The following is a 25,836-nucleotide window of genomic DNA, read 5'->3' on the forward strand; positions in this document are numbered from 1 at the left end:
TCATCATTGATGAACACAGATGAAGGTAATAGTTTTCAGTTTGTTTGTACTTTTTTTCCTCTGAAGATTTGGTTTCAGAATGCATGACATTTTAGGATAAGGATAGCCGTGAATCTCAGCTGTTAGTGAAAATATGGTGATAAAATATTTTCATCCAGCAGATGCATTTGGCTTTAATAGAATGTATCTGTAGAAAACACTACATCCTGTGACATCACGTCCCCTTTGCCTTTAAGGGTGGTGAAGCTGTTTGGATCATGCTTTGCTGAATAATCTCAAACATGCTGCAAGTTCTTAAATGGGAGCTTAAATGTCTTGCTGCATCAGGAGATGTCTGACCTTAGGAGAGGTAGCATGGTGTGTGCACTACGAGCAGAGGATACAATTTCCAGAAGAATGAAGTAAGGCTTAATTATTATCTGCTCTTGCTTTACAAATGGCAGCTGGAAAAAGCTGCATTTTAGCCATTATTGTAATAAATAAAAGACAACAGGTCACAGCTGGGAGATCTATTTTTACTGTTTGCACCTAGAGTTACATGCTGTAACAGGGCTTCCCACCGTGGCCTTTTGTGTAATTATAGTCAACATCGTTCTGAAAATATCCTGTACCCACACAAATTCCCTCATTGTGCAACCTTGCTTAATTTGCAATATTAATTATGCAGTCCAGGGAATCGTTTATGCAGCACAGGGAAAGCTAAAAGAGCTCATTAATGAAGAGGAGAGGGAAAGGATCCCTTTGCTCTTCCATTGCATTAGGATCTTCTAGCAAGGCAGAAGTTAAGCAGCTTGTATGCTTTGCTATTTGGATGTGTTATTAACCAGAGGATCTTTTCAATGCAAAATCCCTTACTCAGCAGTGAAAACAGGAAAAATTCAGCTCCAGGGTTTGACACAGCAAGGTCTGTTTGTCTAGAGATGAATATGAGTCATTGGATGAAGCCAAGCCCTTGCAAGGCAGCAGTGAAAGTAAAGCAAGACATAGATGTTAATGCTTCACAAACTGCTATTTAGGCAACTGAGCAACACTGTAATCCTCCTGGCGTGCTACAAGGCATGACCTAAGGCATCAAATGCAATTTAAAATAGCAAGGCTTGGGGTTGCTTTCATGTGGTTAAGAAAATGTGGTGGGGTTAGACATTCCTTTTTTTTTTTGTTTTTTTTTTTTTTTTGGCAATGTGAACAGATTTTTGTCTAGTGATAGACTACATAGGCAAAAAAGAAGTCACAGGAAGGAGTAACAACAGTCAGTTGTTATAATCTGTATATCCTCCAGTTTTTCTTTGATTGTCCTGAACCAGATTTTGGATTGGGAGGGATTCTGAAGCCCGCTGGAGTCACTCTCTAATTGTCTGTCATCTTGGTTGTAACATCCCCAAGACTTTCATCAGAGAACTGCTCAGTTTTTCTCTGCACAGCCTTCTCTTTTCATTTTTTTTTCCCATTCTCTCCTCATAACCAATTTTCTCCATGGATAAATCTCACCCCAACTGGGAAAAATAGTAAAGCATCAGAAATGAATATCTCCAATGAAAGCATTCAGCTTAGCTTGTGTAAGGTCAGTCATGCTAGGATAATACCTTTTTTTTTTTCTTCTCTGATTTCCTTTGCCGAGAGATTTGACACAGTAACCTTTCTCAGTACCTTAGAGCGATCCCCTCACAAACCAAAAGAAGGCTTACAAATAAAGACAATACTGTAAAATCCAAACTGAAAATACCCAAAATATTTAAAAGGTTTCCTTAAAAATATCTGCCCCTAAATGAGCACGTACAACTGAAGAAGATAGTAAGCAGAAAAAGATCATTTAGCACTCAATATCTGCAAATACCAGACAGTTCTGCAGCACTGCCAGCCTCTGTCAGGAGCAGCTGTGCCCTGAGTTTCAGCTCGTCATTTGCATTGGGTAATTTTGTACTCCCAGCACCCACAACATTTACACCTTGGAAACCTCGGTGCTCCAGGAAAATATTGTTATCAACCTAAATAAATTATACGGAGGAAAAAAAAAATCACATATGAATAAAAGATTAATCTGAATCATCAGCTTCAGTGCAAATATTCTTACAGTTAAGAAGAACGCTATTCTAAGTTCAGTATGTAGATGTAAAAAAAAAAGTTTAAAAAGCTGCACAAACTGCTCTCCTAGGGTGTCAATAATGATTAAAACTTTACAAACGTGTTTTGCAAGTTTTCTTCCTGCTTTAACTCCATGCAAAGCAGTCACAAGTGAAGTGTGTCTGTACGTGTTTATTCAAATTGAGTTACAAAACAGATGCTCAAGGCTGTCCCACGACACGGTTTTTATCAGATGCCTTTTGCAAAGCTTTAAAGTGTCTCTCACATTCTATCATATTCAAATTGCCAACTTTTCCCCAACCGGTCCATTCTACTTCTACAAAAAACTTAATAACACCTTCACAAAGCCCAAAAAATCACACTAAAGACAAGTCACTTCAAGGCCAAGTTTGAAATACTTTGAAGTCAACCATGCTGTCCACTTCCCACCATTACTTTCTTCCTACAAGATAAATGACTGCAGTACCACAATAGTTAACATGTAACCACCAGCTTCTGCTTTGTTTCACATAGGGCCTTAGCAGGTCAGGAATATAAAAAAACCTATAGATTCTTAAAGGAAAGAAAAAAAAAGAGTAAATGAGATCTGACAAAGAAAACTGTTATAAAATATTAATATGTTTACTGAGATCATATCTTCCATCAGCAGGAAATACTACTTGTGCTAAAAGCTTTCTAGTTCCTCATGCACATAATGGTTCCACAAATCACAAATAGTCAGAAACTGCGCTGAGTAGTCTGACAATTGCCATGAACAACACGTGGATTTTGCTGACGTTTTCAAGCTGATTTCCCAATTCCCACAGTTTCAGTGATGGCAAGAAGAGCACCTTTGCTGCTCCAGACAGATAGCCTGTCCAAATTCCTTACAAAGCTGTTAGCCTCTTACGGTCAGCTTTGCCACCACTGGCATCTGTTTGCCCTGTTGGGTTAATGGAACGTCTTCCTCCAGGACAGTGTGCACAGACATGCTGAAATCTGGAATATATTCTGAAATTCTGTGGAAATCTTTCTTAACTTTTACAAAGCTTGTTTTTTAAAATACACATGAACTGGTACAAATATGCTTTTTTTTTTTTTGTATGGCAAGAAGTAAACTCTTAACTCTTAACTCTTCAATACCTAAAGGGAGCCTACAAACAAGAGGGAAACCAAGTCTTTGAAAAGGTAGATAACTGCAGGACAAGGGGAAATGGTTTGAAGTTGAGGAAAGAAAGATTTAGGTTGGATGTCAAGGGGAAGTTCTTTAGAATGAGAGTGGTGAGGTGCTGGAACAGCTGCCCAGAGAGGCTGTGGATGCCCCTTCCATCCCTGGAGGTGTTCAAGGCCAGATTGGATGGGGGCCCTGGGCAGCCTGGTCTGGTATTAAATGGGGAGGTTGGTGGCCCTGCATGTGGCAGGGGGGTTGGAGATTCATGATCCTTGAGGTCTTTTCCAACCCTGGCCATTCTGTGATTCTGTGATTAACACCATAGTGGAATCCGACAATGGCGGAGGTTTGTAACTTCATGATCTTTAACCCAAACCTTTATATTATTCTATGCCAATGGACTGCCAGGTTTCTTGGGTGAACAAAATCAATGGTGTTCCCAGTGCAGCCACTACAGGGCAGGTCCTGCCTACAGTGCTGCCATACTGTCTAGAGATTCCGCATCTGAAGCTCCTTTTGTTTTCTGTGCACTTTCTAAATACTGGCAGAATATCAATCTCAAACCAACTAGCAAATCTTCTGCAGTCCTTCCCCCCAAACAAACACGTAGATTATACATTAATTCCCTATAAATCATTTCCTAAATATGTCACCTTTCTATGATGAAAGTTTATGAGAAAGAAAGTTACTAAGAACATGGAAAGAATAAAAGGTGCTCTTGTTACCTGATCTCAGAGTCCCTATTCTCTCCCACAATCTCTCTAACTACTATTTAGACTTTCTCTTTAAGCCTGATCAACAACATTCCACTATTACTAGCAATTATTTTTCCTTTTCTCTAGAAATTTATAGTCATTTAATACTGATGTAAGTCCAGACATCTCCATAGCCAAAATTTTTTTTCACATCTATCCTAATTATACCTTAACGTACCCATTTCCAAACACATCCAGGTGTCTGTTCACCACTGTCCTGTTATTCTGTCCATAGCGATTTTGACCCACACCAGGTATCTATGCCGGACACCTCTTTAATAGGTTGCAGCCTTTTGGAACCCTAGGAAACAAACTCTATGGTTCATTGCTCCTCTACCACATTTCTGTTATCTCTGTGCAAATGCAGCACCTTTACTCCTGAAACACAGCATGCCTTTCTGTTTTCAGGACAAGATGAAGATTCTCTCTGCTTACGAGGATTCCAGTTGCCTTCTCTGGCTCCATATACAATTCCTGGTTTTGCAGAATTCCCATAGTGGTTGCAAAATCTTCCTTCTTTTACAGCCACAGACTGGATTTCTTCTCTGCTTCCAGCTCTCAGCTGGAGCCAGGTTTCCTCCTTTCTTTCCCAGCTGCTCTAACTGCCTGCAACTTTTGAAGAATCGGGGTCTGTACAGAGACTTCTGATGTCTGACTGGTACCTGTAACTCTTCAGTCCCTCACACATCTTCTTCTCCACAGTTCCAAAACCAACCCAAACTCCATAATCACATTCCTATTTTTCCTCTTTCAGAAACCACACCATGAGATACATTGTTCATATACAGCTTTCAGCTCAACAATTACATTCTCTCACTTTCAATAATTTCTATTCCCTGAGTATACTCCATATATATTTCCCCTTTTTGCTATTAACTGTCATGCTGTTACGCTCTCTTCCTTATCACTTTATAAGCACATAGAATCACAGAATAACATGAGATGGAAGAGTCCATAAGGATCATCGAGTGCAACCTGATGATCACATAGGACCATACAAACCCAAATCCTATGTCTGAGAGCAGTGTCCCAGTGTTCCTTGAGCATCATTTTAGCTTGATATATAGAGCATGAGAGTGCTGCTTCAGTAGTTACATTTGATTAAGCAAAGAGCTTGTCTTTTAATAGAAAATACTAAAAGACTGTAGTGACAAGCACCTCTCCTCGTTCTGTGCAGAAGAACTTCTAACCATAATCAGTAAAGCTGATTCCCAGATTCCGCTGCTACTTTGCATATAACTCAGTGCAAACCTTTATGCTGACCACCACAACAAACCAAATGCCAAACCAAATATTCAGTATATCTGGATATACAAAAATGCTATTTCCCTCATTAGCAGAACAGTGCCTGCACAATTTTCCAAATTTATGTAAGTCTTACTACATTTTCTCCATATTAAACTTAGCTTCTATGGTTATCTGCAAACCATGATACAATAGTGGAAGGGAAGAGCTATGACAAGAAAGTCAGAACTAGTCAAGACAGAGAACAGAGTTCCTTGAACTATAAATAGTGATATAAACAGCATTACATTTCTTGATCTATAAATAGTATTCTTATAAATAGTGTTACTCTGCTACTAATTGCTGAGCATTACTAGAATTCCTGGTGTAGATGAACTACAACTTCATCAGTTAAATTTAACTTGTACTTCCTTACTATTTCAAGGTCATTGTATACAAAATAAAGGGGATATCAGACGAGGTCTGTAAAATACTCAGGAAGGATTAAATCTGGAATTATTTATTTTTTTAATTCATTTCTAAAATGCTTATGGTGGAAAAGAAAAATGACCCCCATACAGGAATTCAGAAAAAATGTAGAAATAACTCTTTGCTTTATATTTCTCTGAATTAATGTTTGCTACAATATCTAATTCTGCTGATTCATCTTATTGCCCACAGAATAACAAGGGATAATATGTATTTTATCTGTCAGGCTACCTTGCCTGTATATGTGGAAGAATGCCACTCAGCTGACAGTCCTGAAGTTCACCATCTGTTTTCAACAGCTAAACCATAATTTAATTGCTTGGCTTTTTTAAAAAATTGACAATAAGTGAACTAGCAGATCAGTAGATCTAAGATTTTTCAAGTACTCATCCTTATTCTGTTATTTCAGAACATTACAACAAAGGTTTGGGATAAATGATAAGCAATAATTGAATATAAAACTCCTGTATTAGAAAGGATTGGGTGCATTTAGCTCATGCCTACCAGAGAACATGAGATGTATCTCCTATTAATCTTATCACACTACAAGAATGCCTCAGAAGTCACTTGTAACTCAGCAGCTGCCCTTTGACTTCATCTTATGTCAATTCCTTCTGTCTTCAAGACTTCAAGCATAGACCCAGCATTTGTATTTGTCTCAATACTCTTACACCTCTCAGAGACTCTCTAGAGCCCGCAGTAGAGTTCCTGCATATTTAATAAATCCAGTGGATTTCTTTTCCTTTTGAACACTTGTAAGCTTCTCATTTTCCTATAGGGAGGAGCTCCATGAGCCACTCCGTGTGAAGAGCCATCTCCTTTTGGCTCTCACTTCCTTCCTGCACTTACCTCTGGGTTCTCACGCTTGGGGAGGCAGTGAGAAATTCATTTCATCATCACTTTCCCAGAACAGAGTTTCAACCTACTTGCTTATTTTTCCAACAGAAGCCATTTTCTCCATCAATCATTTTTTCTACCCGTCTCCAAACAACTTTTTGGTTTAACTTTTCATTTTGGAGGGAACAAGAACAACACAGTGTGTGAAGCACAGACAAGCCATAGATTTACTTACAAAAAAAAATAAAATTCTATTAATGCCTAACAATAGATTTGTTGGTTTTTGTTTTTTTTTTAAATCACTGCTGAATTCCGAGCTGGTATTTTTTTGTGGCATTGTCCATTACAAAACCAGTCTTCCCTATGCAGCAATAAAAATCACAACTAACACTTTCCACTGTGAAGGTGGAAGATTTCTCTGTGCGATGGTGTATTCCAGTGCCTCATCACTGCCCTCATCATCGGAAAACCACCCCAAGAGTCACAGTGGATTTTCAAGGTAATGCTATTTTTTCACCAGTCTCAGCAGTCAATTTTGCAGCACTGTTTTCCTGAAGTGCAGGCAATTCTTGCCTAGATGAAAAAATGCCCAATTCCTCAATGTTTTCCATCTATAATAGGTAAAATGTTATTTTGCTCTTCTGATCTATCCTCTTGGAGTTGCAGAGCTTTAAGCAGGGCTAGATCCTATAGACAAGGGCTCTCCAACCCTACATGGTAAAGAATAACAACATGTTTTTCTAGCATTTGTCAGAAGATTTCTTTGGTTCATGATATTTTGCTGATGCTACCTCAATCTGCATACCGCCATAACGCTTGGATCTGTTTCCGCTCTCTCCCTATTCATTTCCATTTTGTCATTCTGTACTTCTTAATTTTCTGTATCTGTCATCACTGAATTTCGACTTACTCATCTAGAGGAATGTTCTCTCTACTTTATCAAGGAAATGTAATGTATTGTGAATATATTTTTCAAAATTAAATAACCTTACAGAAAATGATCAAAAGCTGCAGTTAAAACCTGTAAGAAGTGTGAACTGGAGATGCATCCCACCACAAGACAGGAAGTTTATGTACTTACTCTCTGTCTATGACCAGACAAGTTACTGCTTCAGCCGCAATGACATTTGCAGTTCTGACATCCTCCCTGAAAGAAAAATATATTTCTTAAGCAAACTTTATACTTCTGGACGTACTTCATTCTAAACATTCAAGAATAAAACTGAGGTTTTCACAACGTTTTCCTTGGAAAGATGTTCTTCACCTGTACAGGAGTCAAGCATGTGAGAGCAAAAGAACATGCATGAGCAAAAAACCAGAAGTAGGGTCCCCTTGTAAATAGGGCATCTAGCAATGTATTGGCCCACACCCTTTTGTTTGGCAAGGTCTTCTATCTTTCTGTATATGGAAACAGCTATAGAAATATTAGCTATTTGCATAGATGTGTTGATGAACTTCTACCTATGTCCTCCTCCCCCAAACCCTTCATTTTTTCTCCCCAGGCCATGGTTCAGAGGGCAATATCTCACAGTTGAGAGGTTAAGGAGGCAGTTAGGAAGGACACCAGAGGCACAATGTATCTTTATTATTAGATATTCAGTGTTTTCCCTTTTCCTGCCACAAAATTTGGTCTTGGCCAGCCCAACCTACAAATCAAGAATTTAATTTTAATCAGACCTATTTATCATGTTTTGAATGCCACTGCATTTTCTGCGCTGGCAAACCAGAATGCAGGAGTCAGAGTCACTGCTTTAACTCAAATCCACTCAAAATCTTTTCACCTATTAAATATAAAGGGATTACAGGCAAAATAGGTCCACCTCTTCTAAACACATCTAATTCATTTAGACTGGAAAACCACTGCTTATTTCCACTGAAGTAGAAAATGAGATTTAGAAATGCCATTGGAAAGAGCAGTTCTCTTCTTCAAAGACTGAAAGCATTAAAGCAGCAGTGTGGTGAAAAGGAGAGTGGTGCATGTACACCCATACAGGAACAGGTACTCTCCCTTTAATTGTTAATTACATTTACTTTCATTGCTTTCAAGCTATCTTCAATTTAACTATCTTTAAGCTATCTTTAAAGCAGAGCAAGCAAGAAATAAAATTGAAATAAATGTTAATGCTCAATCCAAAGCATTCTTTGAGATCACTTTCAATAACAGTAAATGTGTTAGTGCTAATTTATCCATGCCAATAAACAAAATTATCACTTAAAACAAATTAAAGAAAGTAGACCAACAGCATTATAAAAATACTTATATTAACTTCTAAAACTTTGGTAAATATATAGAGGATAAGAAATTATAATATTTAATATTCTACTAAGTTGCTGTAGCCAACTTCTGCTCAGATATTAATGCATTATTAAAAGAGGATGCAATGCTTTTGGTTGTGCATTAATTCCCACTAAAACTTCACGTAGATGTTCTGCTATCCTGGATGCTTTTCTATCACAAAGCATTTAGTGTTACGTATTCTCAGATTGCAGAGAAGTAAAACACAGGTGTTCACAGCTTCAGTTCAAGTGTTTAAAGCAAACTTCAACATTAAAGATTAAAATACACAAATAACTGTTATGGTTTCCACTGCATTGTACCATTGTACATTGATCTGTGTGTTTAATCAGCATGAAATTAGTGTGGAATGAAGGCTCTTCTCCAAAGGACATTTTACTTCACAAACAGAGATGTAAAGGCCTTTATAATGCAGAAAGTCATGTATTTCTATGCATGCAGTTCTAAGGCTTCCTTATGTTCTGCACAAGCAGAAATAACTGATAAGTTAGGGAAAAAAATGTTTTCTTTTTTTTTATGAATTATATAGTGCTTCATACACAAAATGTTAAGTCAAGAAATAAGCACCTCTGAATACCCTGAAGCACTGCAAGCTTAAGGGTGAGCTGCCACAAAAGCCATTCCGTACATGGTTTGCACACCCAACAGCCCTAAAACCCCCCATTCCAGCACTTTTCAAGGGGAATAATGAAATTGCAAATGCGGAGAGAAAGCATTAATCCAAAAGGGATGCTCTGAGGTCCTCCCTCTGTGCTACAAAACCTCCCTATGCCTCCAACAGGGACGTTCTTCCTGCAGAAAATGGCATTTTGCTCCTTCTGTGGGAGCAGGGAGGAAGGCAGAGGTGCCATTGGCAGCAAGGTCAGCTCAGCGAAAGGACTGACAGCCAACATTGAGTTTTGGTGGTCTGTCACCACTGGTAGCATGGCTGCGTTCCACCACCACAGTGCCAATGCCTTCCTATCACCTGCTCCAGGGAAAATCGTTGTCACAAGGTGGAGATGGGTCACAAAAGTACCAGGTCTCAGGATCTCCTGCGTTGCTGAGCAGCCTTGTTCCCCCACTCTAAATCGATTTTAAGTGGTTATATAAACTTGGCAAGCTCTTGCTATTATGGGGGTTTTCCCACCATGCAGAATTGCAAATCTAACCATGTTTCCAGAAACAGGAGGATAAACCAGAAGAAAAAGGCCAATGCATTTTCAGCTCTACATATAAATCTTTTACACACACCAGCTGCGAAATACAAGAATGAGTTTTAAACACTGCTGTACCTTTAAAGATTGCAAATACATCCAGAGACATGCAACTCACCTACACATTAACCTCAACTACCTTGCAGCAAAACAAATGGTCAGTACACATTTTCAAGGTTATGTTACAAAAGCTGTGGCACAGGGCATTAAGTGCAATAAATAGTTATGTGAATTACACGGCATTATACACAACAAGCAAACATTGGAAAGCTCTGCTTGCGAGCACTGACTCGGATACTTTCTCGGCTTCATCACACGAGTACTCATCACTGCTCCCAGAGAAATAGCGCTCTTTGCCAGAGCAGTCGCTCTCACTGTCCGAATAACCCATGGCTGATGCTTGCCTTCACCATCTCCTCCCAGGAAATGCCTGCTGGCTTCCAGCTAGTTCTCCTGTTTTGTCCTCCGGGCTCTCTCCGGTATTTCACAGCCCCTCCAGCCTCAAACCTCTTTACTTGGCGAAAGGTCACTGCTGCCTGGGGGGAAATGCAAGCAGTGGAATTTGGAGCGGGCACAGTAGGATACCAGTCACCACGCTGCTTCAACTGCCACATGTTAACCCCATGGGAGAATCAGGGTAATGGAGCACCTCTTCCAACGCAGCATGTCTCATGGCTGTTCGCAGTGGCACTATCTAGTTACATAACAATTTGGTATCTTCATTCCCGAAGATCACTGGCATTCTCCCTCCAGCCTTATGAAATTGTAACAGTGCATTATTTAGCAGAAAACATACATAAATATTTCCTAGTTACAATTTGTTGCTGTAAAGATCTCAGGAAATTTCAACCATTTTCACCCTGATAAGCTTTCAGCAGGTTAATTTAAGAGCTGTGGTTTTGTTGACAGTTCCCAGGAAAGGCTTCTGATACAAACCTAGTGATACACCGTATTTATATACCTGTGTTGGAAAACAGGAGAACACAGGCAGCCTGGATCTGAGAGAAGGTCCCATGGCAGCCCCTGTTGTAATTCTATCTACTTTGACTGTAAAAATGTAACTTAGATTTTAAGATCTTGGAGATGGTTGCCATCTTTTGGCTTTCTGAATCCGAGCCCTGTTCCAGCCCTCACATCCTGCCCCACACTGCCCCTTGATAACATCAACACAATCCTTTATATGAACAGAAACCACAGTTTAGATGATTCCATTCAGCAAATGTTATCATATTGGCTTGAAACTTATTCCTCCAACCAATGGAATCACTATTAATATTTCCAGAACATGGACCGAAAGGTGCGAGCTGAGTCCTTTTTTGAGGCTTTTTTAGGAGGTGTGAGCATACAGACTCAGGAAATGTCAAATTTGGAGCTGAGCCTCTTTTGCTTTCCCCTGGGTAGCATTTTGCCTGGCAAAATTGATGACAAGTTAAAATACAGAAGAGAAGTATTGAAGTCTGTAGGTAGGCAAAACCCTCTCCTTAAAGGACAGAGCTAGGACTTGCTTCTCAGAAGATCACCAAATTTGGGTAGTTCTTAGAATACCCAGTGAAGGTAGTTTTTACCTCCAATGTGAAAGTGAGGATGCAATCAGAAAATACCCAACAAAGTAGTAAGAGGAGATAGAGATGCTGGTTTATGAGCTGCTTACTCTGAAATTCAAGTTGTTAACCAATTTTTCCCATAACGCTTTTTTCCTCTCACTCCAATCATGTCTTGTCCTAAAAACCTTAAATCAAGCTTATTAAAAATGCTGTAATGAGATCAAGTGTGCAGCGCTGGGAAGTGGGAAAATGCATCAAGGAATTCGAATATCAGCAAACTGGGGATCTGCAAGCAGCTTCCCTGCAGCAAAATTAGACCAGGAAAGGTCTCATTTTTTCTTCCAATCTTTTCTTCAAAAACCCTCTTTAAGATCAATTTCTAGCTAATTTAAACAATCTGAAGTCTCATTTCCAGAAGTCTCATAGGACATGAGCTTTCTACCAGAGCCCTTTCTGATTTGGCAGTGGTTTTGGCAAAGCCACCACCAAGGGCCACGTGCTGAGCCACCTCCCCTTAGTGTTTGGTCCTTTAGTCATTGTGTCAAAGAAAAACGGGTTGTCACTGGTATTTTTAGAGGAAGAAAAAAGAAACAACAACAACAAAATGTTATATTATTACAGCCAAGAGCCCCTTGGCAGGCTATAAACCCAGTGGCCTCTATAGAAAAGTTGAGCCCTGGCAAAAATTTCCCACCACAGCCCTGAACAAGCCATTTCACTGCTCTATATCTGAGTGCCACATAAAAATGAGAAAAATTAATTTGATTTATGAACATTTCTACAGGCAGAAGAAATTATAGAAAACACATCTGCTGTTACAGGCACTGTAATCTGACATAGAGAAGCTGCTGAATTAATGAGTGTTACATTATCAAGACACCTTTGCCCATATCAAGAGCAATAATACAGATAAATATAGCTAAAAATAGTACTAATTATAGTAGAGGCATTGTGACAGGCAATGTTCATGCAAAACACCTTCCTTTACAGCCTGATTACCTTGCAATGGAAAGCTCATAGGTATCTTTTTGTTATCATCACCCACCTTAAACTGCAATTACATCCTGCATCCTCTGCAATACAATTTGCACAACATGGTTCAACAGTTGCAATTAATTCAAGCTAGTTCCTGGGAAGCTCAGTAATACCCCACAGTCCCCAACCCCAGCCCGTAAGCGAGCTGTGTGATGCCAGGGGTCTGAAAGCTGATGGGGATCTCCTCTTGCTGAGCTTCTCCAGCCCCAAGGAATCTACTTCAGCCACTTAGAAAACAAACTAAGGAAATGCAGAGGGCTAGAAGTGTTACCAATACGGGGAACTTCAGCAACATTTTGAACAGGTTTGAACTAGGCCTCTGCCTGCCACTTTCATATCTATATACACTATTTAAGGCTGCTGGCAATTCAGCAAACCAAGAGAGGATTTTGTCAGTTGAAAACTATTCTGAGAAGAGAAAGATATGTGTGCCTTGTGATCTGAAAGCAGAGGAAAAGGTTCTTGCTGCCACTTGATTACTAAGAAGCTGGCATAAAGCTGGCAGTACCTGCTACTTTGGCAGTCAGCATGGGATCTTGCTGAGAGACATAATCAGGTTCTGTTGCCAGCTCCTCTCTGCAAGGTAATCTTCACTGCAGCAATACAAGAGTTATGAGCAACATGGGTCATGGCATTAACAATGAGTTATCACTTTCACTATATTCTCACCACATTTAATCCAAAATTGATAACTGCTAACTACTCAGGAAATAATCTGTGACTTCCACCACGACTAATTTAACCAACACTCACTTTCCCAGCACAGTAAGCTACTATTTTGTCATTAAGTGCTGGAAACAACCACATTAAAATCAAATCAACATGTGATCTGAGAGTTACAGTAATGAGTTGTATCTATTACACATTAACTAGATCAACTCTGTGCTTACGTAATGCCATTTTAAAATATGGAAGGGCTTCTCACGATCACAATCAAATCTCAGGAGCAGTCAAGGCATATGATCATGTTTGTAAGCACATTCTCTAAGTGGGTAAGCCAATGAACAAGGAGCCTATAAATGAGGAGCATTGGTTTGTATAGCCAGCGATCAGCCTCAACAGTAACAACGTTGGCATCTGGCTTCTCGTCAGGAATTAATGATGCTGCATCAATTTGGCCTAATGTACTTACCCAGCTGGCATGCTGCTAAGGCCGCACACATGGGATTGCTGCAGGGGCAGGGATCCTGTTAACCTGAGCCGGGCCACTTGGACAGAGGGCCAGCAACCTGCCTTCTATGTGCTAATCACTTCTTCAGGTCCCTAAACAGCTGCGTTTTTTTCTTTTTTTTCCACTTCTTTGACCTGTTCTTTTCCTTTTCTTCCTCAGCTTTGTGCATTCAGAGTACTGGGACAAATACTCCTAGTGATGCTGAAGCGATAAGCAATGGATTTGTTTATTGAAGCCATGTCTCAGAGCAAGGATATCTGGCCTATCTGCAGCAAAAAAAGAGGCTCTTTCAATTGAGAACGTTTTTTGTAAGGATTTACAGTGAATTCACTTTATTATCTTTTTTTCTTGAAAAGAATTACAATTTAAACGATGTTTTTGTTAAATTCCTAAGCTCTGGGAAGAAGGGAGCCTTCTCCTTTATGGGTATCAGCAGTGGGATGAAGATGAGAAGTGACAGGAGATTATTTTTTTTGCTTTTTAAAAAGCAAAAAAAAAAAATTTAAATGTTTGCCCTTAGATGATGCTACCAGCCCTTGGTTTTGGTACCATGTTCCCATTCCCCCATATTTCAGGTTACTTCAACTCCTCCTAAGGCAGGGCAGAGGCATCGTGGTCTTCCCATGGCCACTGATCTGCCTCTACCACTGGACCTTACTACTTCCAACCTGCTGACTACGCATATATTACCTTCATCTCCGTGCTACTGTAGGTCCATCCATCCTTTCTTCACTTCCGCAGGCCAAATTCACTGTATCCCACCGTTTCCCCACAGATCCTTTGACTTTCTCCCACAGTACCCAACAGTTCTCACTGCTGTCAAATTCATGCATAGACATCGCATGAAGCGTCACACCAATAATGAGAACAGAAGCACCGTGGGCAGGAAGCGCCCAAAGCCTCCACCTTGAAATGGAGCAACCAGTTAATACCCTGCATACTAACAGTTAACAACACAGAGGTCCACGTTGGCACCTGCTGATGCAACTGCATTGGATACAGCGAGCAGGAAGGGAGCTAGCAGACACTCGCTGCTGCTTTCCCTTCAGAGGCCTTTTCGCATCTCATTAAGCAATGTTTCACAGACAGTTTCCAGACTGGCTATCAGGGCTCCTGTGAGAAATCAGCATCCTCCAAAAACTTCTCCAAGCTTCCCACTGATGTGATTAGCTCTTCGAAGACTACAAGACAGCTTCCATGCAGCCTGGGCTTTCCTCTGAGCACTGCTCAGTGCTGTTGCACGGAGAGGCTTGACCCAAATTTTGGCAGGTGCAGAAGATTTGCAAAAGCTCCATTAGTCTGTGTCTTGCTCAACACTCAGCTCCTTCATTGGCCACGTTTAAGCCCATAAAGCCAAACTGAACATCTTTCTGCTACGTCCTGGTCTGCAGCACTAATGTGCTGGTAGGACCATATTTCACTCTGAGTGCTGAATTTATCATTCTGTGTTATTTTACAGTGGTGAAGCCATAGAAGGAAAAATTATGGGTGAAGTTTATCATCAGTAAAGACGTGAAATGAAGCTGTTCATTTCCTCACCTTATTTTCTCCCTTCTGTCCATAGAGTGGTAGAGCAGATTTTATAGTTTGCTCAAGAGTGCAGCTCTGTGACCACCTGAAATTGGTCTGAGATAAATCAAACAGGTTCTACAGGTTCAGTCTTCTGCTACATCAGTGCAACTTGCCCCAAAGCCAGCACTCACTGGTGCTGAGCTCGGGGATGAGGTTGGAGCACATGGTCAGAAGGGAAGGGCCAGCCCCTTTGGCTCTAACAGTCACACACTCACATAAGGTGATGGCATAACCACATCCTGAATTGTTTGTGTTTGTCTGTCTATGGCCAAGCCTTTATTCCTGTCTGGGCTGCCAAAGTTGTGAAGCTGTGACTAGAAATCCTAACTTCTTTTGGATGCTCCCTCGTAATTTCTCCGCTTTAGGAATGACCACTACAAACTGCAAGCTATGGGAAGACAGCACTTCTAAGACCAAATACTGCAGTGCAACTGCTTAAAATGTGCAGCAACCAAAGCAAAAAGAAAATGATATGTTTTGCTTGTGAAAGATGTAATCACAAACCTATTTTCTTTTTACCTTTTTAGAAAGCATTAACTGACTTTAATGGACAAACTTAGAGGTAACAAAAAGAGATGGTACACTTTGTAAAGCACTGCTAACAAAAGCCTGAACATGCTGCATCACCACTAACAGACTTACTAAAAAAAGAAAAAACACACACAAAAAAACCAAGCAAACAGAAAACAAAAACCCAAACCTCCTTACTTAATGCCTGAAGAGCACCATATTTCAATTCTAGAAAATAAAAGTAAAAAAACTCTGAAAAAAAATTGATTTGTTGCAGCCTGAAAAGAAACCCAAAACTTTGAACAAGCCCAACAAGATTTCATGCTCTGCCTCCACTCAACATGCAGGAGCAATGGGAAATCTGTTTTTACAGTTTTCTTTCAGTAACAACAAAAAATAAACCACAACTTAAAACAAACATAGCCCTTAAGCTGCTGATACTCTAGGCAGTCCCATCTGATTTATAACCACAACTGCTACACAAATTAAAAACCACTGCAGAATTTAGCTTGTGGAGTATTTCATTCCTCTTCTACTGGTGAAGCAGCTGTGCAGCACCCACCTTCATTTGCATGACACTTTACATTTATGTAGTCAATGCTAATTACTCTGGAGGTGAATGTATTTATTTTCCTACATCTATTCCAATAGGAAATTATTAGCCACATCTAAAAGCTGAATGGCACTAGAAATACACGTTGTGCTTTGCAGCTGGTAACGATCACCTTCACTTGTCAAAGCAAATCCATGCTCACATCCTATAAAAGCAGAGAACATGACATCTAAGCGCTCACTAACGTGCATAAAAAAGTGTGGGCTTGCCTTTCTTACATCTGATGTCAGTTCAGGTGTGGCTGCCTTCATATTCAGGAGATACTCTCAGCTTTGCTGTTGTTTTTTCCCTACGCGTATTCATACCTGTGTTCCTGCATGTTACCTATAACGCAACAGTTCTTTACCGTCAAGAAAAGCAGGTATATCATAGAATCATAGAATCATAGAATGGCCTGAATTGAAAAGGAACACAATGACCATCCAGTTCCAACTCCCTGCTATGTGCAGGGTCACCAGCCAGCAGACCAGGCTGCCCAGAGCCACATCCAGCCTGGCCTTGAATGCCTGCAGGAATGGGGCATCCACAACCTCCTTGGGCAACCTGTTCCAGTGCCTCACCATCCTCTGTGTGAAAAACTTCCTCCTAATATCCAACCTAAAACTCCCCTGTCTCAGTTTAAAGCCATTCCCCTTGTCCTATCACTATCCAACCTCGTAAACATCCATTGCTCCTCCTGTTTATATGCTCCATTCAAGTATGGAAAAGTCACAATGAGGTTTCCACGGAGCCTTCTCTTCTCCAAACTAAACAAGCGCAGTTCCCTCAACCTTTCCTCATAGGAGAGGTGCTCCAGCCCTCTGATCATCTTAGTGCCCTCCTCCAAGAGCTCCACGTCCTTCCTGTACTGAGGGCCCCAGGCTTGGACACAGCACTGCAGATATGTATTTTTATTGACTGCATTAGTACACTGAGTCGGACTTCAATCTCAGATTCAATAGAGGCTATAGAGTTGGGGCTGAGCAGAGATGCCCACCAGAGCTGATGTAATGTGAATTCTGGAGCAGGATGGGAAAAGGAGCCTCTCTCAATGTTCTAGGACATCTGGATCCAGGACAAATTTCCCAAATCTCACAGAAAGAATTATTTTAATGGATAGAAAAATTTATTTGCCATTTCAGATATCCCTTATAGAGCCTTTAACAAACTTACATATTATAAGCAAAATTAGCTTCGCCAGAGTAGCCACTGAAGATACTTCCAGATAAATCAATCTAGGTTTCCTGCTATTTTGCTTTAGGTTCTCTTAGTCTCTAGCCTTTCTTCAGACCTAGTCCAGTGTGAGCTCACTCTCCGTGAACAGAAGAGTCCTTTGTGGTTTGGAATACTCCAGATTAGCTCTCATCAGGGTTTTGTACAACAGTACAAATGATCTTAATTAAACAGAATAAGTTTTAAGTCCTCTGCTTAACGATATCCATCAGATTCTATTCCAGCACAGCAAAACTTCTCATTCTACCTGGTTCATACGCTAATCTCCATCTCATGCTGTTTAATTTCTGCATCTGTCTTTGTTGCTGCATAATACCCCACTCAAGACAAACAATCCACATTATCTTATCTTAAAAAATGGTTCTGTGCAGACACCTGTCTTTCTTCAAGCCATTGCAACTTTTGAAGGAAAGCATCATTAAAACAATGTATAACATTGCCATTTCTCAGCTTGTAGCTGACTCAATCACCCCAGCTTCTGCTGGAGCTTTAAATGTAGTTCCTGTGTTTTTCCCAGTTATGAGAGCTCCTATGAGAATCACGTGTGGCTTCAGAGACTGGAACAATCTGAACTTGAGGCTGGCAGTCATGAGGCCCTCTAAACTTAAGCTCTCTTTGTTTTTGAATGAAGTTCTCATTAATTTTAGTTGTAATAATGTCCCATCACTCTCCTCTTGCCTACAGTCACATCCTGGCCAGCTGTGACAACCATCTCATGTCTACAGCATACTCCTAATTTAGTTTTTTTTTTTAAAAAAAAAAGCAAAAAAAGCAAAAAAAAGCAAAATTCCAACTGATAAAAACAACCTCATAGCTACTCAGCCTAGTTGTACCTCAGTCATAAGATCTTTCATGAAGAAAACAGAAGCTGGCTGTGCATTGCTCCTTATGAGCAACAGATCGGAGCTGTTCTACGCTCCTGAGATAAAAACAAAACAGAGTATTTTGAGAAGATTGGTTTAAGTATTGCACCAAACATCTGGGTTACAGTCTTCAAAGACAAAATTAATTGGGAATTAGACAAAATTCCCAGTAGCAGAGAGCTCTTGTAACACTTTGAAAATAAAGCCTCATCTTGAAAACAACTGATCTTCAACCAAAGATTATTGCTTCTAAGCAATGCTGTGCACGTGGGATGTGATATATCCCTACCAAAGTCTTACACAGCCTCATTTTCAGTAATATTTCCCTAGGAAATCCCAATAAGAACAAGAAGTCACAAAGCAAGCATCTGAGATGCTCTTGACTCTCCACGAGCCTGCTCTATAGACCAGCTTTAAAAATAATATCAGAATGAACTCTGATAAACACATTCTTATAAGGAATATCCCTCATATTTGTTATCTGAGAATATTATAACTGCTAGGAGTGAGTGTAATATGCTGATAAAAATGACTGTTTTTTTAAACATTGCAGTAAATTAAGTTTTACAACCAACACTTCTAAAAGAGTTATAAACAGTGGCTGTGAGCAGCTCTCCTCTGTCACTGTGAGCATCCTGCCATGGAACTGAGCTGACATGAAGAGAAACGAATTAGTTTCTGGCCCCAGTGGGGGTGCCACTTGTTTGACCTACAGGAAATTATGTTGCTGGGAGTATGATAAAAGTGTTAAGAGAGCAATTAGGGTTGTCACCTATCATATTCCCAAGAGGAAAGTGATGGATTCTCATCCCTGGCCTTCGGTCCTAGTCGCCGTCTTGGTGATGAATCTTGCTGTTGCCTTAATGCACAGGGAAAGTGGTGGCAGCCAGAGCTCCTTCCCTCCGTATCCTGACACAGAGGCTGTGCCCTGCTGTGCCTTGCTTCTGATATTTTTCACCAGAACAGTCAAAGGAAGCCTGACAAGCTGCACAGAAGAAATGTGACAGCTTAGGTATGTTACTGCAGGGATGGCCTTGTGCCTTGACAGCACGTTGTTATAGCAGCTCCTTCAGCATGGTGCTGGGCAAACTGCGGAGCTGCTCTTGTCCTGGATGAACACAGACCAGCCTGGTAAGATAGATTTTACTGCTTCAAGGGCCATTGACGAACACCTGAATATCAAAATGGAAGATCCAGCAGACAGTGGCAGGGAACACGATAAAACCCTAGGCAATTACCTATTGCCTTACAGACAGTTTAACTATTACAGTTCTTCAACAAACTTACATTCTTCCCACCCTTTATTTTTCTTTTTCATAATTTAGATCAAGTACTTAAAAGTAAACTGTGATGAATCCTAATATCATGTTTGAATACTAGGTCAATTAACATGGGAAATAGTTGAACTGCTTCCATCTGTAAGAATGAGCAGATGCAAATTGAGGCTCCCCCTCCTTCACACATCCAGCATGCAAAGGTATTGCATTGCAGGACCACAGCTCCTCAGCCATTTGGTTTATAGACAATTTATTGGACTGCCATCACTTAGAGCAAAATCCTCCATATGCTGCAGTCCCATTCACCAATGCTAGGGTGCTATATGGCTTTAAATCAAATGAGGACTTACCTCTTTTGGTAGGGCAAATGTGCCTCAGTATGTGCAGTATTTGTAATTCAAACCCAAACTTGGTAGGATGGAAGGATGTGAAATGAAACTACTCATCCCAGTACTTGAAGGCCTGAATGACTTGTGCATGGATGCAAGCAAGCTTGTTGCACTGAGACATTCCTCTGCTGGGTGAAGAACCTCTCTGGAGCAGCATTACAACATCTCCAGCGTTAACATGGGCAACCTCTCATGTAAATTTGATTACAGATGCAAAGGCTTAAAAATGTGGTAGGATGAAGAAGAAATATTAGCCTAAGCTTAAATAAAGTGATTGAGAACATCAAAGTAAGTTGGATTGCAACCATTTCTTAATTCATTTAACACTAACCCACTTCTGGATATATGAAGAAAATTTCACCTTTTCAGATATGGAAAGGGACAAAGTTCAGACAAGATCTGAATTTGGACAGCAAACCTATTAAAAACAAAACTTCAGTTACCCAATACAAACTGCTGGATGTTTGCTTATGGTTTGTTGTCATATTGACTTGTTAAAATCCTGCTGTTTTGGTAATAGCAGCTCCAGAACAAGAAAAAGGAGAGTTTTAGTTATGTATTAAGTAACAGAAAGATTACCCAGGCTTTCTTCCCTATAATCATTATTTAGCTCAAATGCCAACAAATCGCTGCTGAGAGGAGCAGAATTTTAAGTAGGCTACACTTGTAATTTATGGGTATCATTTCTCCAAACTCATAAAACTTCACAAAATTACTCTGACAAGGATTACTTTGTACTCTTCTACTGTATTGAAGCCTATTTCGTCTTCCATAACAGCAAGACATAAACCCTGCACCAAATGACAGATATCTGGTGGGCTTTTGAATCTGCCTGCAATTTTCACTTCACCTGACAGCAGTGGCAAGCCCAGGAAGCTCAGTTATAGAACTAAGGTCTACAGCCAAATTATACAGACTGCTTTCAAATACAATAGTTCACTGAGACTCACTGAGGACCTGCAGAAGTGATTTGGACACCCAGAATGACATCTCGTCACACATGTTCTTCCTGCTATGTTAATATTCACCAATATATTAATATACAAGGTAGACTTTGCTTGGCAGTACTAACACTAACTTAGGCACTAACACTGGGTGTTCTCAAGATATCAGATTTAATTGCTGCTCAATTGCTTTTCTGAAGATGTGAAATTCTGATGTCTTCATCACACAGCAAAATAGATTAAAAAAAAACCACCTAAATGACTAAATAAAATTATTGCCTTCCCAGCGTGCTGAACTTTCACAGGAATATTTCCACTAAGGTTATCTATTAGGTTTATTGAGGCAAGATATCCCTAGAACCAAAAAGCTTATTAAGTGTTAATCTAAGACATTAAATAAAAAAATCTATCTCAGTTCTTTTTTCTTTTTTGAGCAGTATCCATAAAACAACATCATATCAAATAGTGCATACAACCAAGAAGCTAAGATTGAAATATCTGTTTCATGGCTTTTATTCAACCTGGTTTTGTGCATGTGTTTGCATGTGACAAAGTGTTGGAAGAGGGGGCTGGAGTTATTTCAAACCTTAAGGCCATAATCTGAATGAAGTATTACCAGCTGAGCTCTATACTTCATGGAATCACAGAGCAGAAATACACACACAGCACAGAAAACCAATCCATGAGGAATTCCAAATGACACAGAGAAACACCGAAGGTAAGTAACAGTAAGAAAATAGGTTCTAACATTCCTCTCATCACCTTTCCTGACTAAATCACGATCATTCCCTGTTTTCCGAAAGACAAAAACAAAACTCAAACGAAGCAAACATTAAGGTTTTGTTTAAGCTTCTACCCCGTACCAGTGCTACCTTTCCAAAAGAAAACCACATCTGAATCCCTTTTTTGTTTGCATTTTACATCCATGTGGTCACCAAGTGCATAAGAAAGACAAATACTAGCAGCATCCTTCTAAAGATGCAGGAAAGTATACCACATTGTTCGCTGCAAACAGCACTTACCAAGAGTTACAAACAGCTAACCAAAGCCAGATGAACAAAGTTTCCTTTGGCTGTTCTAATCACTACATCTGGGTTGGTGAATTAGATATGTCAGCCACACTGCAGAAGCCAAATCATCATTTTTCTGAAGGCAGGTAGCACCAGGGAACACATCAGATGAACCTGGGAAGCACGCCTACAAACCTGCAAGAAGTGCTACCAGCTATCCTCACATCAGCTGTTCATCCAGGTGTTAAAACTTGAAAGAGCAAAACATCAATTACTAGAGCACAGGAGCATGCAGCCTGTATGAGCTACTTTGAAAAAGCCCTCTCTTTATTAATTTTAATCAGCTTGTCTTGTTGCTTTAGGGAAACAAAGGGATGACTGGCAACATCAGGGTGCGGAGGACACTTGAAAGTGGAGTAGTTGTAGGCTATTAGGCAGGCTCTGCTCTGCCTTTTTAGCAGAGTAACTTGCTCAACGCCTCTGTTTCCTGCTGTCCCTTGGGGAATCCATCTAGTTGGTGAGGGAAATCCAATAAAGACAAAACAGCTATGAGAACGCATTTAGGAAATACACTACGGATGCGCAGCTGAAATCATTCTCATTGTACAGTCTTTTAAGAGCAAAGAGGAAAAAGAGATAAATATCTCCTTTATCCTGTGCCATGCATGGAACATCATTGAGCTTAAAACACTGCAATTGCTCCAATCTCGTCACGGCTCGACTCGCTGAGCGCACCGCAGTCCGCACTAGTGCTGATAGCAGCGTTCATTCAGCCTTCTGCTGAAAGTCCAAGCACATCACAGCAGCAGACTCACAACCCTGTCTGAAGAGCACACGAAGGAACACAGCACAGCGTCGATTCCAGCTCCATCCTAGCTTTTTGGATGAAGATGCAGTGATGCAGTTTCTGCAGTTGGTTTGTCACGGAGAAATCAGATCTTTCGTGATGGTTGGCTCATTTCCCCCCTTAACTTTCTCTTTTCCTATTCACGTCTCCAGGATTTTTAGCAACTGTTTGAGTTTTCTTGCATCAAAACTGCATGAGTCTGTACTACATGCAGGGATTTGCAACTGTCCTACATTTACTTTCAGCACTGGACCTGCATAGGACAATTACAACTCCCCGTATTGACCAAATCCAAAGCGAAGACCTTTGCTGTACCAGCTTATATGACAAGGACCTATGTTAGAACATCTGATTCCAGTGTAATTTCTACAAAAAGAAGCTAACAAGGATTTGTTAGATTTATATCTATTAATATGTATAGCTTGCTGCCTTGAGTGCCTAAGGAACAAAACCTTTCTCATTTACAACCTTCTACTTTTCCTCCTAGAAACGCTAATTTGCAAGTGTGTTACAAAGCAGATTTGTACAACTGCTGGTTTTTGCATCTGTTACTACCAGCATTACCCCAGCTTTTTTTTTACTGGAAGCATTGTTATTTCCTCTTGCTTCATTATGTAATTCTCATCACAAGAACAAAGACCTTGGGCTTCTTTTTATACTCTGTTGAATCTTCATTGGTTTTATTCAACTCCATTGTATCTTTTCTCTGCTCATTTGACCCTGCATAGAGCCGCTGTGGAGGAAACACAACCTCTTCAAGCTTCTCCCACATCCCTCACACCCTTCTGTAGAAGGATTCCGATTGCTAAGTAGCTGATATCTACTTATTTGCCACATCTGTTAATGTCTTAAACAAATTACAAACCAATTATGCCTGTAAATCACAATGGATCAGTGACTAGCAAGTAATTAAGATGGTCCTCACATAAAACAACTCAGAAGTATGAAATGACTGATGTTTTCTTTGAAAGAAAAGCTGTTTTTTAAGGACACTAGTGTCCTACCACACACATTACATCCCTATTCCAAACAGCAAGTGGGCAGTGTTTTTAAGGCATATTAAATTCTAATTATCCCATTCAAGATCAATTAAAAATGGGGCAAGTCAGAATGCTACTAGCTGGAGCTGTGCACACCCTCTTTGCACAAGGTACTTATGATCTTGATCTGTCAGCACAAGGCTGGACAAAGCCAACAGACAAAGAAACCTGCATGTATAAAGAGGAAATCACCCATCTGTGTAGACTTCCTCAAGAGAAGTGGCATTATGGTTGAACAGGGAAGGCATCATATTTTAAGAAGTTTTGAACAATGTAAGTCACAAACATATCTGCACATGTACATCACCATTACTTTCTAATTCATTTTACATTTTAAACGTTATAAAATGCTCCTTTGAAATTATTTTGGAAAGGAAATAATAAGTAGCAAAGAATAGAATTCTGCAAATGTTACTTGCAGAAAAGTAATCTGCAGAACAGCAGCGACAGAATTCAGCATAGAGCCCCATGAGAAGGGGTCTGACCCATTTTCTTTGTGAAGCACTCCAGAGCTAGTCTTTGGCATATTATTTAATAAGTCACTAGAGATAAATACGAACAGGGAATAGATTAAAAAATCACACTTTCAAATAATTACCTCATGTTGGGATAGATTGATATTTAAACCTTGTTAAAGAATCAAAGACTTTGGTGAGAGCAAAGTCCTATTATTAGTAAACCAATTAATTTTCAAAACATATTAATGAGCAGAATTTCATCCAGCTAAATAGCATGGATAAAATCTGAGATCAAAGCCTAGTTAATAAAAACAGATGGTCTTCTGATAAACCTGTACAGAACTGAACAATCAGATTAAGAACTTGGGGGTTCTGTTTAGTTTATCCTAAGCTTTATCAGTCAGGGAAGTCTAGTGAAATATTGTCTTTGAATGAAATTAGAGGGATCTGCTACACGCCTGTTTCTTTACAGCTTATTCAGACCCTGCAGGACAGACCTGCTGCTCACATAGGCAAGACCCATGGACGCAGGAAAGAAACCGAAGTCCTGCACCACTTTTTGTGTCTATGACACAAAGATGAAAGGCACAGATGAGCCGTTACATTCCCAAATGAAAACTGGAAAAGCAATGTGAAAACTACTTCTCCCATTCTCTATTACTAAAAGATTGAGTCAGAAAGGAAGATTTCCAAAGAATAAGGGCAGCGATTAGAAGAAATCTGCAATGCAAACAGATCTTACCAAAGCCTAGCATCAAACTAGCCTCCTTTATTCTGAACCGTGTGCTCATTAATTATGTGCTTCCTATCAGCTGGGCTGCTCGTTTTGATTCTGTGCTTGGGGTACAAGAGAGCACAGATCTTCTTGGCCCCTGCACACAATAGGCCAACATATTATCGGCATAATTTCATAATGCTCATCACATGTTCATAATGAGGCAGTGAGACAAAATTCACACCAATAGCCATGAATTTCAGCACAGCGGACTTCATCACGTATCAAATGATCCAATAAGCCATGCCTATAGCGGTGAATAAATACCATCTGATGGTACAGTTCTAGCAGCTCCCACTATGAAGGTGCAGCTGCCGTTTGTAAAAAATAACCTCCAAGCAGTGAGCCATTTCTATTCCAGCTAAATCTGAATGCAGAGGTTTGCCTCTGTGGCACAGCAGTGTTGTGCAGATAACCCAGCTGACTTTGAACATCTTAAATGAGTTTGGGGATTGCAAAGTCTCACTCTGCTGCCACAGGGCTCGTAAGGACACAACTGCAGCCCTGGATTCCCATATGGCTGCTGGCACATATGTTCATTAATTCC

At 40.1% G+C, this 25,836-nt stretch overlaps 1 protein-coding gene across 3 annotated transcripts in view; it reads right to left on the reverse strand.

The window, feature by feature from the left end:
* Positions 1 to 25,836, reverse strand: part of PRKG1 (protein kinase cGMP-dependent 1) — a 400,374-nt gene that overhangs the window by 65,644 nt on the left and 308,894 nt on the right. For all 3 annotated transcript variants that reach the window (XM_052677567.1, XM_052677566.1, XM_052677568.1), the window contains exon 8: positions 7,619 to 7,684. In XM_052677567.1, the coding sequence (XP_052533527.1) occupies positions 7,619 to 7,684 (66 nt within the window). The remainder of the gene's footprint in view (positions 1 to 7,618; positions 7,685 to 25,836) is intronic.

The sequence above is a fragment of the Tympanuchus pallidicinctus genome, unplaced genomic scaffold (assembly GCF_026119805.1).
Source record: "Tympanuchus pallidicinctus isolate F22 unplaced genomic scaffold, pur_lepc_1.0 scaffold16, whole genome shotgun sequence".
In the NCBI taxonomy this organism is placed as follows: domain Eukaryota; kingdom Metazoa; phylum Chordata; class Aves; order Galliformes; family Phasianidae; genus Tympanuchus; species Tympanuchus pallidicinctus.